The sequence below is a fragment of the Cynocephalus volans genome, chromosome 12 (assembly GCF_027409185.1).
Source record: "Cynocephalus volans isolate mCynVol1 chromosome 12, mCynVol1.pri, whole genome shotgun sequence".
NCBI lineage: Eukaryota > Metazoa > Chordata > Mammalia > Dermoptera > Cynocephalidae > Cynocephalus > Cynocephalus volans.
Window position 1 is genome coordinate 23,613,200 of NC_084471.1, and position 17,716 is coordinate 23,630,915.

General features: G+C 32.0%; 1 protein-coding gene across 3 annotated transcripts in view; it reads right to left on the reverse strand.

Moving 5' to 3' along the window:
- Positions 1-576: 576 nt before the first annotated feature.
- The window catches only part of SCYL2 (SCY1 like pseudokinase 2), a 60,663-nt gene continuing 43,523 nt past the window's right edge, over positions 577-17,716 (reverse strand). For 2 of the 3 annotated variants that reach the window (XM_063075747.1, XM_063075750.1), the window contains 9 exons: positions 17,438-17,560; positions 14,884-14,997; positions 12,061-12,193; positions 10,046-10,164; positions 6,859-6,959; positions 5,461-5,527; positions 5,235-5,330; positions 3,622-3,741; positions 577-2,628 (listed from right to left, as the gene is read on the reverse strand). In XM_063075747.1, the coding sequence (XP_062931817.1) occupies positions 1,996-2,628; positions 3,622-3,741; positions 5,235-5,330; positions 5,461-5,527; positions 6,859-6,959; positions 10,046-10,164; positions 12,061-12,193; positions 14,884-14,997; positions 17,438-17,560 (1,506 nt within the window). In that variant the 3' untranslated portion in view covers positions 577-1,995. The remainder of the gene's footprint in view (positions 2,629-3,621; positions 3,742-5,234; positions 5,331-5,460; positions 5,528-6,858; positions 6,960-10,045; positions 10,165-12,060; positions 12,194-14,883; positions 14,998-17,437; positions 17,561-17,716) is intronic. The other variant, XM_063075749.1, reaches the window with a different exon arrangement.

Below are 17,716 nucleotides of genomic sequence, written 5' to 3' on the forward strand. Positions count from 1 at the left end.
TCAATTTTCATATTTAGTAGTTCAAGTTATATAAGCTGTTATTAAGCTTTCCATCTAACTAGGAGTTCAACACTGACATTAAGTTATTTTACAAAATAAAAAACAATTTCCCAATAAACAGTGGCTACTAAATTGCTACAAAGAAAAACCCTGCAATATTAAAGCAATTTCATTCCATATGTAAACTTTTCCCAAAAGAAATATTAACACTAAGTTACAAAGAAGACAGCTAATCTGGTCAAGTTGGAAATGTTTTCACAAAAACATTTTAATCTCCCTAGTGTTTTTCATTTTTTGGGTAAGTTTCTTTAGCAATACCCTCAGTCCTTTTTCTAAAACCATGTAACAAAGTACAGCTCACACAGAAACCTGATGTGAAAGCTGACTTCTATTTTTTAAAGTACCCTCTTAACTGAATGTTGCCAGCAATAATAATGTCATCAAATTATATTCTGCAATAAAGTACTGTATATTACCTACATAGATTGAGTGTGTGTATGTATATGTATGTGTATGTATGTATATATTTTTTCAATGAACATTCATATTCAATGAATAAACTTAGTGCCAGCACACTAAACTTCATATAATTTATTTCAAATGGTTTCTGGTTCCAGGTAATTAAAAACCACAAACTATATGGCAGCAGCTATAATACATATGTAGTTCTCTGAAAGATAGTTTTAAAGTTATCACATCATGGTAGAATATAATTTTGAAAAATACAAATGACATTTCTAGCATAAGGCTCTGTGGTTGAAAAATCAGCAAATTAAAGAAAAATATCAGAGAAAGGTTTTGGAAAATAAAGCATGTTTCCTATTAGGGGAATTTATTCTTTCCTTCCTAAAAATGGCTAATAAGGACATTAAAAGGTTCGGACAAACGGTTCTTGAAATTCCTAGAAAATAAGGAATTAAACCTCAGTAGCAGTAATTCCAGAGGTCAGACTATCATGACAAGCTGAAAATTAATCTGTTGGTAGCCAGAAGATACAACTGCTCATGTTTAGAGAGGTAAAGTTTATTACATTTAAAACAATACAGCAGAAATCTCAAAAGTTTACTCATTAAATATAGTTTAATTCTTACAAATCTCCTTTTCAAAATGCAATTCATATGCTACAACCTCAGAAGTTTGAATTCAAAATGAAATATGAAGGCAGGAATCAGGGAAATCATATCAGAGTGCTTTGTCAAATATCTGTATAGATGAGTACATACATACCTCTTCTGTGATACAGTAGGAAAAAATTCTAAATATATCCAAGTAAATGCAGAAAAATACATCACTATTTGAGGCAGACCATGCTAAAATATAATTTACAATGATTAGTTTGCATTTAAAATGATTAATAATGCTTTTAGTTTAAACCAATAAAATCAAGGTAAGTTAAATTTTGCTGTATTTCCTCAGGCTTTTGGTAGTAAACATTAGTTCATCTGAAAAGTAACTAAGATTGGAAAAAGCAAATGACCTGATCCTTTTCTCTATGCTTAACATTTTCTCACTCAGTCATACTAAATGCAAACATATCAATATAGCATCAAGATTTTTCACATATTAAAATGAAGACTAATGACTTGTGAAGGTAGACTGTGTACCACATAGTACTTAATAAATGAGCTTGCAATTACCATCAACTCAATTTTTTTAATAACACCAAGATTTACAAGCTAAAATAATCATTTGATTAAAAAATTCTGCTACTCAAGATAACTCAGTTGTCCTTTTTCTCTTTGAGATTGGTACGGGTTGGGTCTTTAAAAACCTGAAGAGGAGTTGGTAAGAGGAAAAAAAATCCTCAATGCTTTAAAAAACTCAACTGGTTAGGAGTCCATACAACTACTATGCTGGCATCAAATAGGTATTTTCTGTCACAGAACCATTCACTTTCCCATAGAAGTAGTTCCTCCAAGCAGACTATACAAAGATGTAAATCAGATTATCCATGATTAAAACTGAAGTAATCCTTCAAAACAAAAGCAAGAGACCTCACCCAAAAAGATCTTTTAAATCATTGCTAGCTGAACTGCTATTGGTCATAGTAGTTGGTGGTTGTGCAAAGTTCTGCGGGTTAAAGAAAGGATTACCCTGCATACCAAAGGCAGATTGTCCTACCATGTTCATCTGTGTTCCCATTACTGAACTGCCCATACCTGGAGAACCTTGAGGAGGTACAAACTGATTAAGCCACTGATTTGGTTTCTGTTGGGATAATTGGTTCATGCTAACTTTGGGTTTCTGAGGGCCAAAGAGGTTATTAAGAGCAGACATATCTGTGGATCTCTGCTGGGTCTGCTTCACAACAGCAGGAGCACTGAAGTTTGGCAAAGTAAGAGGTGCTCCCAGAGTCATCTTGTTCATGCCAGATGTGCTTGGACTGCTGAAGAAGTTCTGGTTCGTATTAACTGGCATGCTGAATCCTGAAGTCTGAAAGCCCATGTTGGCATTCAGGCCGTTTGTCAAATTTCTCTTTGTATTGTCAATTGGTGTTGAAAACATCATGCCAATGCCCATGGAAGGAACAGAAGTGAAGGTACTTGAAGCAGAAAGTTTAGGGGTACTAACAGAAAGGCTGGTCAAAGATGACATATTATCCATCAATGTGTCTGTCAAGTCCTTAGTCTGAAAAATATGAGGGAATTACTTTATCTCCAAAAAATACAAATTACTTTATAATTAGTAAACATTTGACAGATTAAATTATACAGGACAAGTTAAAATTAAACTCAAGAGTCTACACCAAGTCGGCAAACTATGGCCTGCAGGCCAAATACAGCCTGCCACCCATTTTTGTATTGTTTTTACAGATGAATATTTGTGATCAATTTGAGACAGGGAATAATAACTAAATTCCAATTAAGTGAAACGTATGTCCCCCAAAATAGAATTGCATTCTTCTCACTAGTATATTCTATTATTTTTATATTTTGAATGTCATCAAAACTTTACAAAAATGTGTTTTCTCTATTCTTATATAAGTATTTAAAAAATATTCTTGATTTTGTCATGTGACCTGCAAAGATTTTTTCACAGAGAAGTATTTTAATGATTAAGTATCAAAAAAATAATTTGAAGAGAGCTTTTAAGGTAAAGTTATTTCTGAAACCAATAAAAGTGTAAACTCTCTCCAAGCAGGGCCTTTATTCACTGCCATAGCACCAGCACCTAGAATACTACCTGGAACAAGTAGGAGATAAACACTGGTCAGGTCACAAGTACCTTTTCCTAAATCAAATTACAAACCTAATAACTTTAAAGCCAAAAATAGAACATTCCTTTTAGCTCAAAAGCACATAAGAGCATGAATATAATATTCCTGATCTTTTCAAAGTGAACACAGCTAAATTAGTACTATGGGACCTAATCTCTTTTAAGAAACTTTCCTATTCATCTAGCTCTCTCTTTATTGGTAACAAGCACCATTAAACATTAAACATCTAAGCAGGTTATAGAGGTATTGTTGGAAAATCCTTTATGCCCATACTTTTTAGAAACTATATATTAAAATATTATTTGAAATACAAGTTTATACAAACACTAGTAGACTAAGTTCTATATTACCTTGTTCCTTAACAGTAGTATACTTGAAATTATGCAAAAGAAATTAACTCTGACCTGTTTGACTGGAGCAATAGGTGTGTGCACTTGGGGTTTAAGAGGCTGCTGACTTTTCAACTTCTGTGCCTGTTCTTGTTCTTTTGCTAATTTTTGTTTTTCTTCAAGTGTAAGTGATGCCTTAAAACAAAATAACGCAAAAAAATCAACTGGCCACTTCATAAAACCATTCGTAAAACAAAAGATTACTTTTTTGGTAAAGTATTTCTTGGTACATTTGTCAGTACAAACTACTTCGCTGAAGAACAAACTATCCCTGGATTGGTGATTGCCACAGTTAAGTTACATTTTGAATTACCACAAGATTTAATTTTTTAGATAGAAAGTCACAGGGCCTGTGCTAAAATATTTCCAATGTCAAAACAATTATTATTTTAAAACCATCTGTTAGAATCTTTGTTCAGACAATGAGAATATGATTAAGTGATTTCATTCTATAAAACTGGGAGATCTTCTTGAACTCTCTCACTCCAAAAATATTTTAGGAACTCACCAAAAAGCTAAGGAAAAACTAAACAAGCATGTTCTTTCTCTGCTAATGTCTTCATCAAACCCGATGTTTATTTTTTTCTTTTATCAACCTTGCTGAACTATAAACTCACAAATGTTCTCTTACAATTTTTAAACTACTATATCCAGTAGTTCCTTGACTTTACACATACAGATATTCATATCTGGTAAATGAGTAGAAGCGTGCCTCAGCAGAAGTCAAAAACTGACAAGTATTTTTTTATATTGGATGCTAACCAAAATTTCAATAGGTAAGTATCATTTTTTAGTTTATTATTCAAAATCAGAGAGAGTAATTTTTAGCAGGAAATAGAGAAGAAAAAAATAAAGTCAGATTTTTTTATCTGCTTGTGAAACGAAGTCAAATCTATTTTGAAAATCCTCTTTAAAATATTGTTGATCCACAATTAATAAGTCATGTCAACATCATGAACCCTGATAGAATAAACCAAGAAGGGTACATCATCACTTCTGCAGTACTCTTGCCAAAAATGCAAATCTTAATCTAATTCTGAGAAAACATCAGATGAACACAAATTTAGGGCCATGCTACCAAATAACTGACCAATACTCTTCAAAAATGTCAAGGTAAAAATCTGATGGACTACAAAAGTTAAAGTTGTCACCATGGAATGAAAGGAAAGAGAGGTGAAGTTGCTGGGCTCAAAAAGAATGGAAAAAGTTGGAAACTCAAACTGCTGAGAATGTAGTGAGTAGGAGAGTAAATCAGGGAGAGCCCACGGTAAATGGACAACATAAATCTATGATGGAAGCCATCAACACAGGAACAGAAGCAAAAATAGACACAGTGGAATTTACCATGAGGTGTGACTGGCAAAGTACAGAAGAAAGGACAAAGGAGTCAGGTAATCTAGAAATGTTATCATGTACAAGGCTGAGTAGTAAAGGAAGCTAAAAAATCTTTAGCATGTTTATTCTCAACATGGGTTAGGTCATATTCCATTGATAAAGATATTTCATAAAGATAAGTACAGAATGTTTCTTCCTGAGATGTTAAACAGTATCTCACAACAAAAACCTGTGGTTTACAGGAAGCCCTACAATATTAATAAGAATACTAAAAGAACAATAAAGAAACTCACTTTTTTATGTTTATTCTGTAACCCATCCTCTTTATTTTCCGATTCACCACCAGTCAGAAGGTCTGTGCCAATGTTGTTAAAAACCTTGTCAATCTGCTGAAATAGAAAAAAGTCAATTGTTTAAGTAGACTTCAATAAAAATGTGATTTTATTGCTTAAAGATTAAAAGCTCCCCAAATGAAGCACAATGTCAAGCACTTTCTACAAAAATTAATTATTTTGTTACCTGATTCCCAACATTTGTAACTTTAGTCTCCTCAGAAGCATTCATTTGATTTCCTATGTCCAATGACCTGCAGGAGAGTTCAATTATGATGAAACAATTTTTAAAATGCATATTTTAAATACTCATCCAAAAACTATTTATCTACATAGAATGTATTAGAACCTATATAAACTATGACTTCATTATTTAAGGAGAGTCATAATCTTTTCCATTATTTTCTACTATTAATGTCTGCTTGCTCAAAAAATAGCATTTATATATGTCCTTTTTTTAAATTAAACATTTGAGATTTACTAGAGGATTTACTCAAGAAAAACCACGCAAGCATGGCTCTTACTGTCAAAGAGCTTAATATCACTGAGGGACAAGATACGATATGGGGAACTTAACGTGATTAAGTTCAGAATCTGTGATACTAACAATGAATGCTATAATTACTATAATGTACACCAGATCTATGCCTTGAAAAATAGGATTTAGGTAGGAAGAAGAAAAAGGGAAGGTTGATTTCTCCCCTCAAGTATAGATACTAGATATTAAAAATTTGTTTCTACCTGAATACATTTTTAGAAATTGTTTTTCAGGATTCCTATGTTAATATAATCAATACATCAAACATCACATACACATATATCACAGAATACTTAGAGCATACAGAGGGCTATTTCACTTATTTCTACACCATGTGTATTTACTTCCATAAGTCTTTATCTTATACTGGGACAGAAGCTAAAGAGTTTCTGTTTGGGACCTTGATCATGATTGGTATCAATTTTACTGATTTTCAGATGTCCTTTGATTCAGGATTAAACTTTAACAGGTATCCTAAATGCATGTGTTTCACTCTGGGGCATAGAATATAGCAGAGCTTTGATTTTAATAAACTGGCATTGTACAGTGAACAATTTCTGCCTTTGCCTTCTTCCTCTGAACACTAGTGTATTGCAAATAATTTAGAAAATCCTCCCTAAAAAGAGGTAGATATTGTGGTACTATATATGAATGCTCTATAAATGTTTCTGGGATTAGAGAAAAGAGAAAAGGAGAAATCAAAACACCATGGGTTCAAACATTTGAAAAATATTTACAAGTGGTGTTCTTGGTGTTTGGCAACCTGAGCTTACAATTAGCCATCAGTGAATGCTAACAAGAGATTTTCTCAGAAACAGAATTTTCTTTATATAGAGAAAATGCTAAGATTACATCATATTACACTTTTGCATAACATTCTGTTTTAACTCAATTCAGCTTGTTAACATGTTGGAAAATTTTTTAACGTTTTATATACGGTCAAATTAAAATCTGGCAATTTTTCTACCTCATATTCCAGAAGATCAATTATGAGATAACTTTAATCTCATTCCTACACAATGTGCAATTCATTTACAACCTACTTACTTCTGCTGTTCTTGCATTATATGAAGTTGCTCCAGTTTAGTCTTATGTTCAGACTCCAATCTATTAAGCATCTCTTTTATGACGGAAATGAAAGAATTGAACTGGTACAATAAGAAATTGATATGGTTAAAATGTTTCAAGTTAGCAGCAAATGTAATCAATTAAGATAATTCAATGAGCTAATCATAATATTCTCCATTTTTACCAGTGGAATAGGATCCACTCATAGCACAGATGTCATGACAAGAATAGTAAGTTTAAATGCAGCATATCATAGCAAGCTTCTACGATATCTTTGTGTGGTGGTCATATGATAGTTGATGAGGCTTTTAAGTTCCAAAAGACGTGTCTCAGTAAGTTTTATATCCTGAGCTGTCTAAGAGCTATTATTCAGGAGACTTATGTAAGTTCACCCCCAACAATTATATATTGATTTTCCTAGGATAATCCAAAATTGATCATCTGAATTTGCGTCTATCTGGAAACAATCCATTGAACAATGTATAGAAAATTCCTGTTTATTTGGATTGTTATATAACAATGACATAATTGGCAAAAATAAACCTTGTTTTCTAAAAAAATAATAGAAATATTAAATGTACATAATCCAACCTGCAAATAATTAAAGTTCATAAAGTATACCTAACACCGTGTCCTAATGCAATTTAAGCTTTGGTTAAACTTTGGTTAACTGCTGATAATTCTTATCATACTTCAGGATTATCATAAACAATTTGTCTGAATTTTTACACCATATATTACATACACCATATATTACAGGAAGAACCTAGGAACTGCTTTCCTCTCCTCCCCAAATTTTGCAACTACATCTTCGTGCTGGGTGCTTATACTTATACTATTTTGTTAATCCTCACAACTCTTAAAAGTAGGTTTATTAATATTTTTATTTTATAAAGGAAGAAACAGGCTCAGCAAAAGGTAAAGCAACTTACTCAGAGATAATAAATATCTTACATGGCAGAGTTAGAATTCGTACTCTTTCTGTCTCCAAAGCTTATGCTCTTTCCTGCTACATTATTACACTGCCTCTCAACAAGATCTATCATTAGCTTCTTCTTTGTCTTATCATGAAAATGACAAAAGGCCTATTTCCTTAGCAGTTTCTCGTCGCTGACTTTCTGCAGATTAGGCTTTTAAAAACTTTTTATAGAAGTATACTATACTAATGGAAAAGTATATGTATAAGTACACAGCTCAAAAAATTCACAAACTGAACATACTTGCTGTTTTTTAATCAAATGCTAAAATGTATTTTCCTAAGTAGCCTTATCTTTTTCATTTACTATATAATATACGTTATTTTAAATCAGAACTGACAGAAGAGGGCAGTCTTCAATTAGGAACCCTGACCATGAAATGAACAGTAAAGCATACCATATTCATGCTAAACTACTGTAAAACAGAAGAAAATATTTCTTTTGATGAAAACAGGCCCTAAAAAATCATAAAGCTGAAGAAAACTAACAACATTTCAAATGGAATTATATATCCCAAAATAAGCATTTGGGTATACTTAAAAACACCCTAAATATGAGAACTAAGAACAAAAATGACAAAAAGTTGAAGACTTTTTTTTAGCATATTTATCCTATTCCTCCCCAATATTCACTGTTTTTGCCAATCTTGACCCCAACCTTGATATCCAAGATATGAAGAAACCTAGCCAAAAGTTGAAATCTAGAGACAAACTTTCAGAGGCTTACCTACTACTTCTAATGAAATGGTGGATCTGATTAATTTTACAAATTTCTCTACCTCCAAAATTCCGCTCACTCAGCTGTCTCCCCAGTGCCAAAAGCTCTCTTGCCTAACTTCCAGCTTTCTGCTTCTTTCATTGCCTTAATTCACTCTCAGTCCTTAATTCTAAATCTTCCTTCCTATCCATCTTTGACACTCTCAGTCATTGATGTTACACTTCATTAAATCCCAGTTCTATTGTGAACAAAAAATAGCTTGTCATTACTCTATACCTCAAGTTGTCTTTCAACTCAATAAATATTTTTGTTTCTGGCACTACACTAACTTCTAGGGTTATAATGAAGAATAAGCTATAATAATAAGCCTTTGAGGAGTTTATAATCTTCAGAAAGAGTCAGACATATAAGTACCTACAGCTGTGATAACTAGAGCAATAGAGGTATGCAGAAAAGTAATTCCTTAATAATCTTTAAATACATTACTCCTTTGCTCAAACATTTACCACATCTCAAAAGTTAAAATACCTAAACCAAACAGGTACTTAAAGTCTACCTATTCTAGTCTTGTGTCATCTTTCTCCCATTATTTCCCTACTGTATTATACATTATTATACCCAGTCAAATTGAATTCCTTCCCTGTGGCAGACACACTCTGAAAATGGTCTCCAATTATCTCCTCCTTCTGCTATTCATGCCTTATGTAATTCCCTATCTTTGGATGTGGGTGGGACTTGTGACTTGCTTCTAAGCAACAGAATATGGCAAAGGTAATGGAATATCACTTCCTTGATTACATTACAAGAGAATGTAACTTCAGTCTTCTAGCAGACTCTCTATTGCTGGCTTTGGTGAAACAACTTGCCATGTTGGAGAGGCCCATGTAGCGAGAAACTGAGAGTGGCATCCAGCTAACAGACAGCTAAGGAACAGAGGCCCTCAGTCCAACAGCTCAAAAGGAACTCAGTCCTGCCAACAACTATGTAAGTGAGCTTAGAAGCAGCTCATTCCCCAGGTGATCCTTCAGATGAGCACCCAATCCTTGACTGCAGCACTGTGAGAAACCCTGAACAAAGCATCTAACTAAGCCATGCCCTAGCTTGGCTGACCCACAGAAACTGTGAGGTAATAAATGAGTGTTGCTTTAAACCACTAAGTTTGTTTTGATTTGTTATGTAACAATAAATAACGAATACATCCCCCCAAAACATTGTACGAATTTGTTCTTTGTTCATGTCAACCCTCCAGACCAAAATTTAAAGAAGTCCCAGATCCTACATATCTTTCATCATCCTGTTCATTCACTATCTCCCAATCAGGCCTTCAGTAATTTATCCTGCCACCCCATAAACTTTCTACCTTTAATTCTGTGGCATATTTTTCCTTGTTTTAGCAATCTTTATATGTAACATACTGATATATTTAATGCCAAGAAAACAGTAAATTGAATAAAGCACAAAAATGCTCCTACCTGGTTAAGATTAAGATTGTTTTCAATACTCAGGGGAATCAGATGAGGCAATACTTTTCCAGCCAGCTGCTCTTTGGTGATTCCCAACTTCTTATGAGTAAAAGTACATTTATAAATACCTAATAGAAAAGAATGACACAAATTTTATAAGTTAACACCATAAATGAATAGAAATCACAAAAACAGTACGTCTACATGAAATCTCTTGATAATCAGTGTAGGACAAATTTTTCCCAATCAGTGCCTAGAACGAGAATGTTTTAAAATATGAATTAGTGTGATTTCAGCTTTTATCATCGATCCAGATTAAAACACTATGACATTTATTGTGTGTTCTTTTGGTTTAAGAGCACAATTGATGATAACATAAATTTCAAAGCTTATCAGAACCTGGTTCAGTTCTTATAGTGCAGCAGAAAGGTTACAGACTATCGCTCTGTCCTGGAAACATCTAAATATATGTATTTTAGACCTTACACTCAAACTTAAGGCATCTATTCCAAAGTGTGTAAGTACAGGTATAGTGAAAGTATAGGTCCTACACCTTTATTCACTTCTTCAGAAAATCAAAATCAACATGTTTGAAACTTAACAATTTAATTAAACTCCACATAATCCTTCCCTATTGTCTCACCTATTTACTTGACCTTCAAGACGCTGCTTGTTACACTTATTCCACAAAGCCTACATTTGGTTACCTGAGCACATTTGCTCCTCACTGTCCGAATACTTTTGTTTTCTAAGTGTTTTGTATACAATCCAAAGCTTTAGAACACACCATCTACTATTCTACTAATGTACACAGGACTTACAATTTTCATTGAGCACCTACTAAATGTTTATTTGTGGGGCACTATACTCATTACTTTCCTTTTATTTGTTTCACTGAATTCTCACAAGACACCTATAACAATATTATTTTTGTCTTCTTTTTGTAAATGAAGAAACTTTTCAAAGTCACCGTACGAACTGACAGAGCCAGGATTGGAGCCAGTACAACAAACTTCTGGTCAAGAAGACAAACTTCTTTAAGCACGAAAGATTCATACCATATCCCAAGGGTTCTATGTCTACAGGTCCACAATAAATACTTGCTAATCATTCCCACTAGTATGTACTGAGATCTTTCTATAGGCCAGGCACTGGAATAGCTGGTAAAAACATAGAGTTAGGTATATTTTATGAACTTTAATTATTTGCACGCTGGATTATGAGTAATATAGATTTCTAAAAATTAGCAGAGAACTTCAGATTTCATAAAAAATGAACTTAATGTTTTCGTGATTCTACAGCTATGTATTTTTATTAGTACAGCAGACCCCTGTTATTTCAAGATTTGACTTTTATAGCTTTAACAATATAAAAACAATTTCAAAGTTTCTTGACAGTAATTTGTAATTATGCTGATAGAACAGAATATGCTATAAGGCTAATATGCTTCATCAGCACATAACTTAGCAGAGAAACATACTTGTTAAGAATTTAAAAGTATCTAAACTAAAAACCAGCTTTACCACTTATCAGTTATATGATCTTGAATAACTTACTTCACCTTTCTGAGCCTCAGTTTCCTTGTTGTAAAACAGAAATAATAGTTCCTATCTCATTGGATTTGGGGGAGAACAAAATAAGATAATGAAAAGAAAATACTTTGTCTCTTACAAATTGAGTACTAAATAAACATCTGATATTACTCCTAAGACTATCAGCATTTCAAGTAGCTTTGTTTGCCTCTCTTACTTTGTACTATGTTATGGGGAAAATATACGCTATCATGATATTTGCAAAGCTAGGATCCCCAAATATTTTATTCCTTTGTAAATGTCAAGGTTCTATTGCTTTGCTAAAATTAACACAAAGAGAAAAGCTGTATTATGGCATTTATCCCATCATTCTTCAATTACTGAATGCTACATACACAAAAGGAGAATACAATAGTTTTACAGATTGGAAAATGTATTTGCATGACTGTAAAATGATAAAGTAGTATCAAATGACATTAAGTTTTCAGCTACCTAAAATTCCCATGAGGACCGCGGGTTCCTTGGATGGAATTTGTTGTAAGAACGGTAGGATATCATCAAGTACAAACCATTTATCCAAGTATTCCAAAATCTTTCCTAAGCACACTAATGAATTTACACGAACCTATTAAAAGAGGTAAATTGCATTAGTCATTTCAAGTCTTCGTAGTCTAGAACAAAATATTTAAGTGTAAATTTCATCTACATATAGATATATATGTTCAAATCTCAAGAATAAAAGTAGATTTAGAAGCTCTCATCCTTTATTAATATAAAAAATTCATTTACTTATTAATTTTTCTGACTTGTTTCAGAAAGAATTTATGATTGCTTCACCAGGACACTAGTTAGCATCAGGAATGACTTCAATTTTGTAACATTTTAAATCAAGTGATTAGGATTTGAGAAGCTTTTACTATGTATGTGTTTACTAAGAACTTTCCTTTGGAGACATACGAATTATAAAAAGGACTACATTTTTCCCCAAGTGACCAATTTCATTGGGATTCCAGTATTTTACTCTAACCTGGGTTCAATACATTCTTAAAGTAAATATTTTGACAACATGTGAACAGTATCCATACTTGTCATACAAAGTTTTCTATTTCTAAATATATCTTTAATACAGTTACTAAGACCTGACATGTACATGCTCTTATCAAAACAGTACATTCAGATGTATATGTCACACCCTAGTTTTTTAGCTGAAATTTACTAAGATAGAACACTTTTAAGTAACAACTGTATCAATAAAACTCCAATTTTCATAAAAAGGTAAACTAAAAAAAGCAGAAAATAATTGAGTTGGTTTAAAAAGCACCAAATTTCTACAGAAAAAAACTTTCCATTTCTGAAAAATAATATGCAACTGTTTTCTGAATTCAAAAACAAAGGATATTATAAATTCAAAAAGATATCTGAAGGCTTAACTTGTACTCAGAATCAGTTTCATAAAAGGAATTGCTGCATTCTACTATTGGGTTTTTCTTTTTTTTTTAAAAAAAGAGAAATTGAAAATACCAGTTGAATTTTATTTTCTTTTATGATGTATGAAATAATAGTCATGTAAGTCATGAATAAATATAGCTCTTGTAGTTTCTACCTAACTCTGTGTAGAATTTATTTTTCTTTATTTTCAGGGAACAGTATTAAGATAAATTCTGACTCATGACTCATGTTTCAGGAATTTCCTAGTTAGAATTTTTAAACCTCAGAGATATAGGTTTGCCACTCTGTAGGTATGTAGGAACACTGAAAGTTATATAAAATGCACTTAAAAAGTGATATATAAAATGCAAACCCATTCCAGAGTTACTGTTCTAAATACATTCATTTTAACTCCTTGTAAACAACATGCCTTTACGGGTCATTTGGCATCTTAAAAAGAGACAAACATCTCTGGGCATTAATGCAGATCATTTAAGTATCCATTCTTCCCACCTCTACATATCCCTGTATATATTCTCAGAACTGAACTGGAACATGTACTTTAAGAAAACGTATGCTAAAATAAATTTATGTTGACATAAAATATAGTATGGACATAAGATTTTTGAAAGGGCATTTTGAAAACTGAATTTTAAGCTGTATGTTACTAGCACTAATTTTGAAAATTCTATCATAAAATTAGAGAATTTTAGAGAAAAGGACTGCATTTCAAATCCTTTTAATGATAATGAAGAAAGAGTCTCAAAGAGGTACAGTAACTTGCCCAAAGCCACAGAGATAGTCAGTAACAAAACCAGAATAAGAACTCAAGATTCTTGACTTCATTTCATTTTATGCCTGTTCATTTCAGTAATGATGATTTTGTTTTTCCTATATTGGTGTTGTTTTCTACCTCAGAGTATTTCTACCAAAAAACTACAAACTAGAATGGATTAGATGGCTATAAGCTAAAATTGTGTCATTTAAATTGCTTTTGTTTATAATTCTATTAAGTTACTAATGTTTATTTTTATTTAAATTCACATTCCACCAGATAAAGATGTATGGGATCTCCAAAGAACTAGCTTTATAAAATGCAGATTTACTAACATGTCCATTATCAAACATCAATATAAAGAACTGGTAGGGCAAAGGAAGGACATTTCTTCCTCTTTTCTAAAGCTGCCATTTGAAGAGAGTATTCAACGTTACTTATATAAAGAAATATCGATGTAATAAATTCTTAGATTTAGTATTAGAAAAAGGTAGGGGATGTTTACTGCTTTCAATATGAGATATGAGAACTATGTTATTTATTCTACCTTCCTTGACTAACAAGTAAATTAGTGTTAAAATTTTGTATTCTAAGAAGGCAACTACCCTTGGTCTACATTTTGTAGTATAACTATTTCCTTCACTTATATTCATACTAAAACTTACTGTTTTATTGTACTCTACTTTTTTTGAAAGTAGGGAAGTAGGTGAGGAATAAGAAATTTAGAGACAGATGACTAAAAATAAAGGCAATTTATAAAAGGAAGTCATTCAAAAAGATTTTTAGGCTTATATACCAAGTTAAACTCTTATGATTATTTTTAAAATAACAGCAAAATAAATTGTGAGTTAAAGCAGTACAGGATTAAGAAAAAATAATCACTCAGTTTTTCTACTGAAGCACTCAGAGTTAGAAGACAGGGAGTAAGGTCAGACATGCAATATTATAAATTATGTATCAGAGAAAGCTATAGCTCACTTTTATAGCACTATGTACGGTTTACCTATAGCCAAGACGAAATATATGAACAAACTACAAAAGGGTTATTAAACAATAAGAAAATGATTTAAATTATTGAAAAGCAAGAGAAAACTTAATATGCAATTACTTACAGCAAGGGAAGACGTTTGTAGACAGGCATTTTTAATTCTTGGTATCAAAGCATTTTTCATGGATGGGTAGTCTATAAGATTTGCAAAGGTTGGGATGATGTTTAGACAGAGCTCCTATTAAGAAAATAAATTAGATCAATCTTAGGGATAACTTTTCATCCTTTCTCTCAGATATTAAAAAAGCTGTTGCATTTACATGGCTCAATTGTCATATAGTTTGAAATTTTCACGTTATATTATTTGGTCCTTTCAACAACTCTGTTTTTTTGTTTGTTTTTTTTTTTTTTTGTGACCAGTAAGAGGATCACAACCCTTGGCTTGGTGTTGCCCGCACCACGCTCAGCCAGTGAGCGCACCGGCCATCCCTATATAGGATCCGAACCCACGGGGGGAGCACCTCTACACTCTCAGCACCGCACTCTCTCGAGTGAGCCACCGGGTCGGCCCTCAAAAACTCTTAGAAAAAACAATAGTTATAATCACTTTTCGATTTTGCAGATGAGTAAAAAGGCTGAGAAGACCTTACTCAGAGTCACACTAGGTCATAATAGCTAGCATATAGCATCAAAACTTCCTGTTCTCATTCCTAATCTCTTTCCTTGATAAGAGAAGTCCTCATTTATTTTTAAAAATAGGGACACATAAGTTTTGCTGTTTTTTATAATGAGGGAAAATAAAACACCAAGTCATGAAAAAACACTTCCCTTAAATAAGGGATTTTTTACCTGTTACATATTCCATACAATAGAATATATCACAAACACGTTAAAAATATATACATATATATTAAAAGTGTTTAATAATATTGAAAAGAAAATATGAGACAGTATTATATAATCCCAGTTTTTAAAATGTGTATGTGTCTGTCTATAGCCTTAGGAAAAAGACAAGAGGGATATATCTGAAAATGTTAACTGTGGTCATCTCTGAGAATTTTAATTTCCTTTATTATTTTTAAGTACTTCCAAGTTCTGAAACATAAAGCAAGCATAATACATAGAAGCAGAAAAAAGTTAAAACATGTGATGCTATATTATAAATGATTTTAAGTGTGAACTCTGAATGAGGATAACAGAGAAAAAGAAGGGGTGATTGGGGGGTTGCAGATTAAACAAGATAAGAAGAAATGGCTTGAAGAACTAACTGGCAAAAGTATATCTCAGACACTTTATAAGGACAGAATGATCCTTGTGGCAAAACACAGGAGAAGAGATTACTGAAGAAAATGGAAGTACAAATACGTATCAGGACAGGAGCTGTTAACAATACCAGATAAACTTAAAGACATTCATTTATAATCAGCAAATAGAAATAAATTAACTACTAAGAATCTGTTATCAAAATGCCAACATGTACAGGGGTACTTCAAAAAGTTCATGGAAAGATTTGTATTATCCTTCAATTCTATTTTTCCACAAACTTTTTGAAGTACCCTTGTATTTTATTTGCTTTAATTTATTCCCAGACTTCCAAAAGGCAGATGTAAGAAGGTTACATGTTTGTATCCATTCAGAACTACCAGCCTTAAATAAACAAAAGAACTTTGTAAACAAAGACTGAAATGAATCAAAAGAGTGACCTTAAATATGTAGTATGAAATGAATCAAAAGAGTGACCTTAAATATGTAGTATCAGGTTTAAATCAAGTAAAAACCTTTAGTAAATAACTTAAAAATTAAAATTTAATTTTTTAAATTAGAATTTCTATACTGGCAAAGAGACTATAAACTTTTAAACATGAAACTATTTGGGCAGTGAGATGTTATTAACATAAATATGAGGGTACTTCAAAAAATTTGCAGAAAAATAAATTAAAAGGTAATATGAATCTTTACATAAACTTTTTGAAGTACCCTCATATATATCTTCCAAAGTGAAAAAAAAAACTAAATTACACTTTTAATAGCGATTCAAAATGTTTTTCCAGATAGCCCATAGAAGCAAAATTTTACTAACAAAGATCACAGAATTAACAGTTGGCAAAGGATATGATGTCTTAAAATTGCCTTTGTGTGACAAAAGCATGACTATAATTCATTAAGAATGGTCATATTAAATTACTCTTGCTTTCCCATCGATTTGCTGTACAAATTAACTTTACTATAGAAGGAATAGCATTTCTAAGCAGAAAATTGAGTTACCACACATGAAAAAAATTATGAATATGGGAAATACCTACTTAATGTTTTCCTAAGAAAAAGGCACATACACCTGTGAAATTTTTGTTCATAATTATCTACTCAAAAAGAGGCAGAAAGAAGTAGGTATACAATAATCCAAACTATAATCAATCAAACCTCCTTTCATAATAGTACATTTCTGATACATAAAAGCAACAAATCTACTTCATAATACAGGTATTTATCAACTGATTCCTTAACTTAGGAGTAGAAACTTTTTAGTAACAGTATATCAATAATGTAATTCAATAGACAAATATATTTACTATTGAGTTTTATATAAAATAATTTATGACTTAAACCCAAAATGTACTTTTTTCTTCTACTTTAAAAATCAAAATCATCATTAAAGAAAAACAAATCAAATACTGTACCTGAATCTGAATAGAAGGAGCTTCCAGTGCTCTGTAAACCATTGGTAGGACACTGTTCTTTATCTCATCAGGAGGAGTTTTGGTTAGTAGCAAATCCATTTTTTGTAGGAAAATTAACAAAATCTATCCAGAAAAAGGGAACAATGTTAAAAGTCTAGAATCTTTAAGAGATTCAATATATGCCAAAATATAAAGTTTCTCCAAAAGAATAAGTTACATATTTTGACACTCACCATGTTGCTAGCCTGAGAGCGTGGAAGACAGAAACATAACAAATCA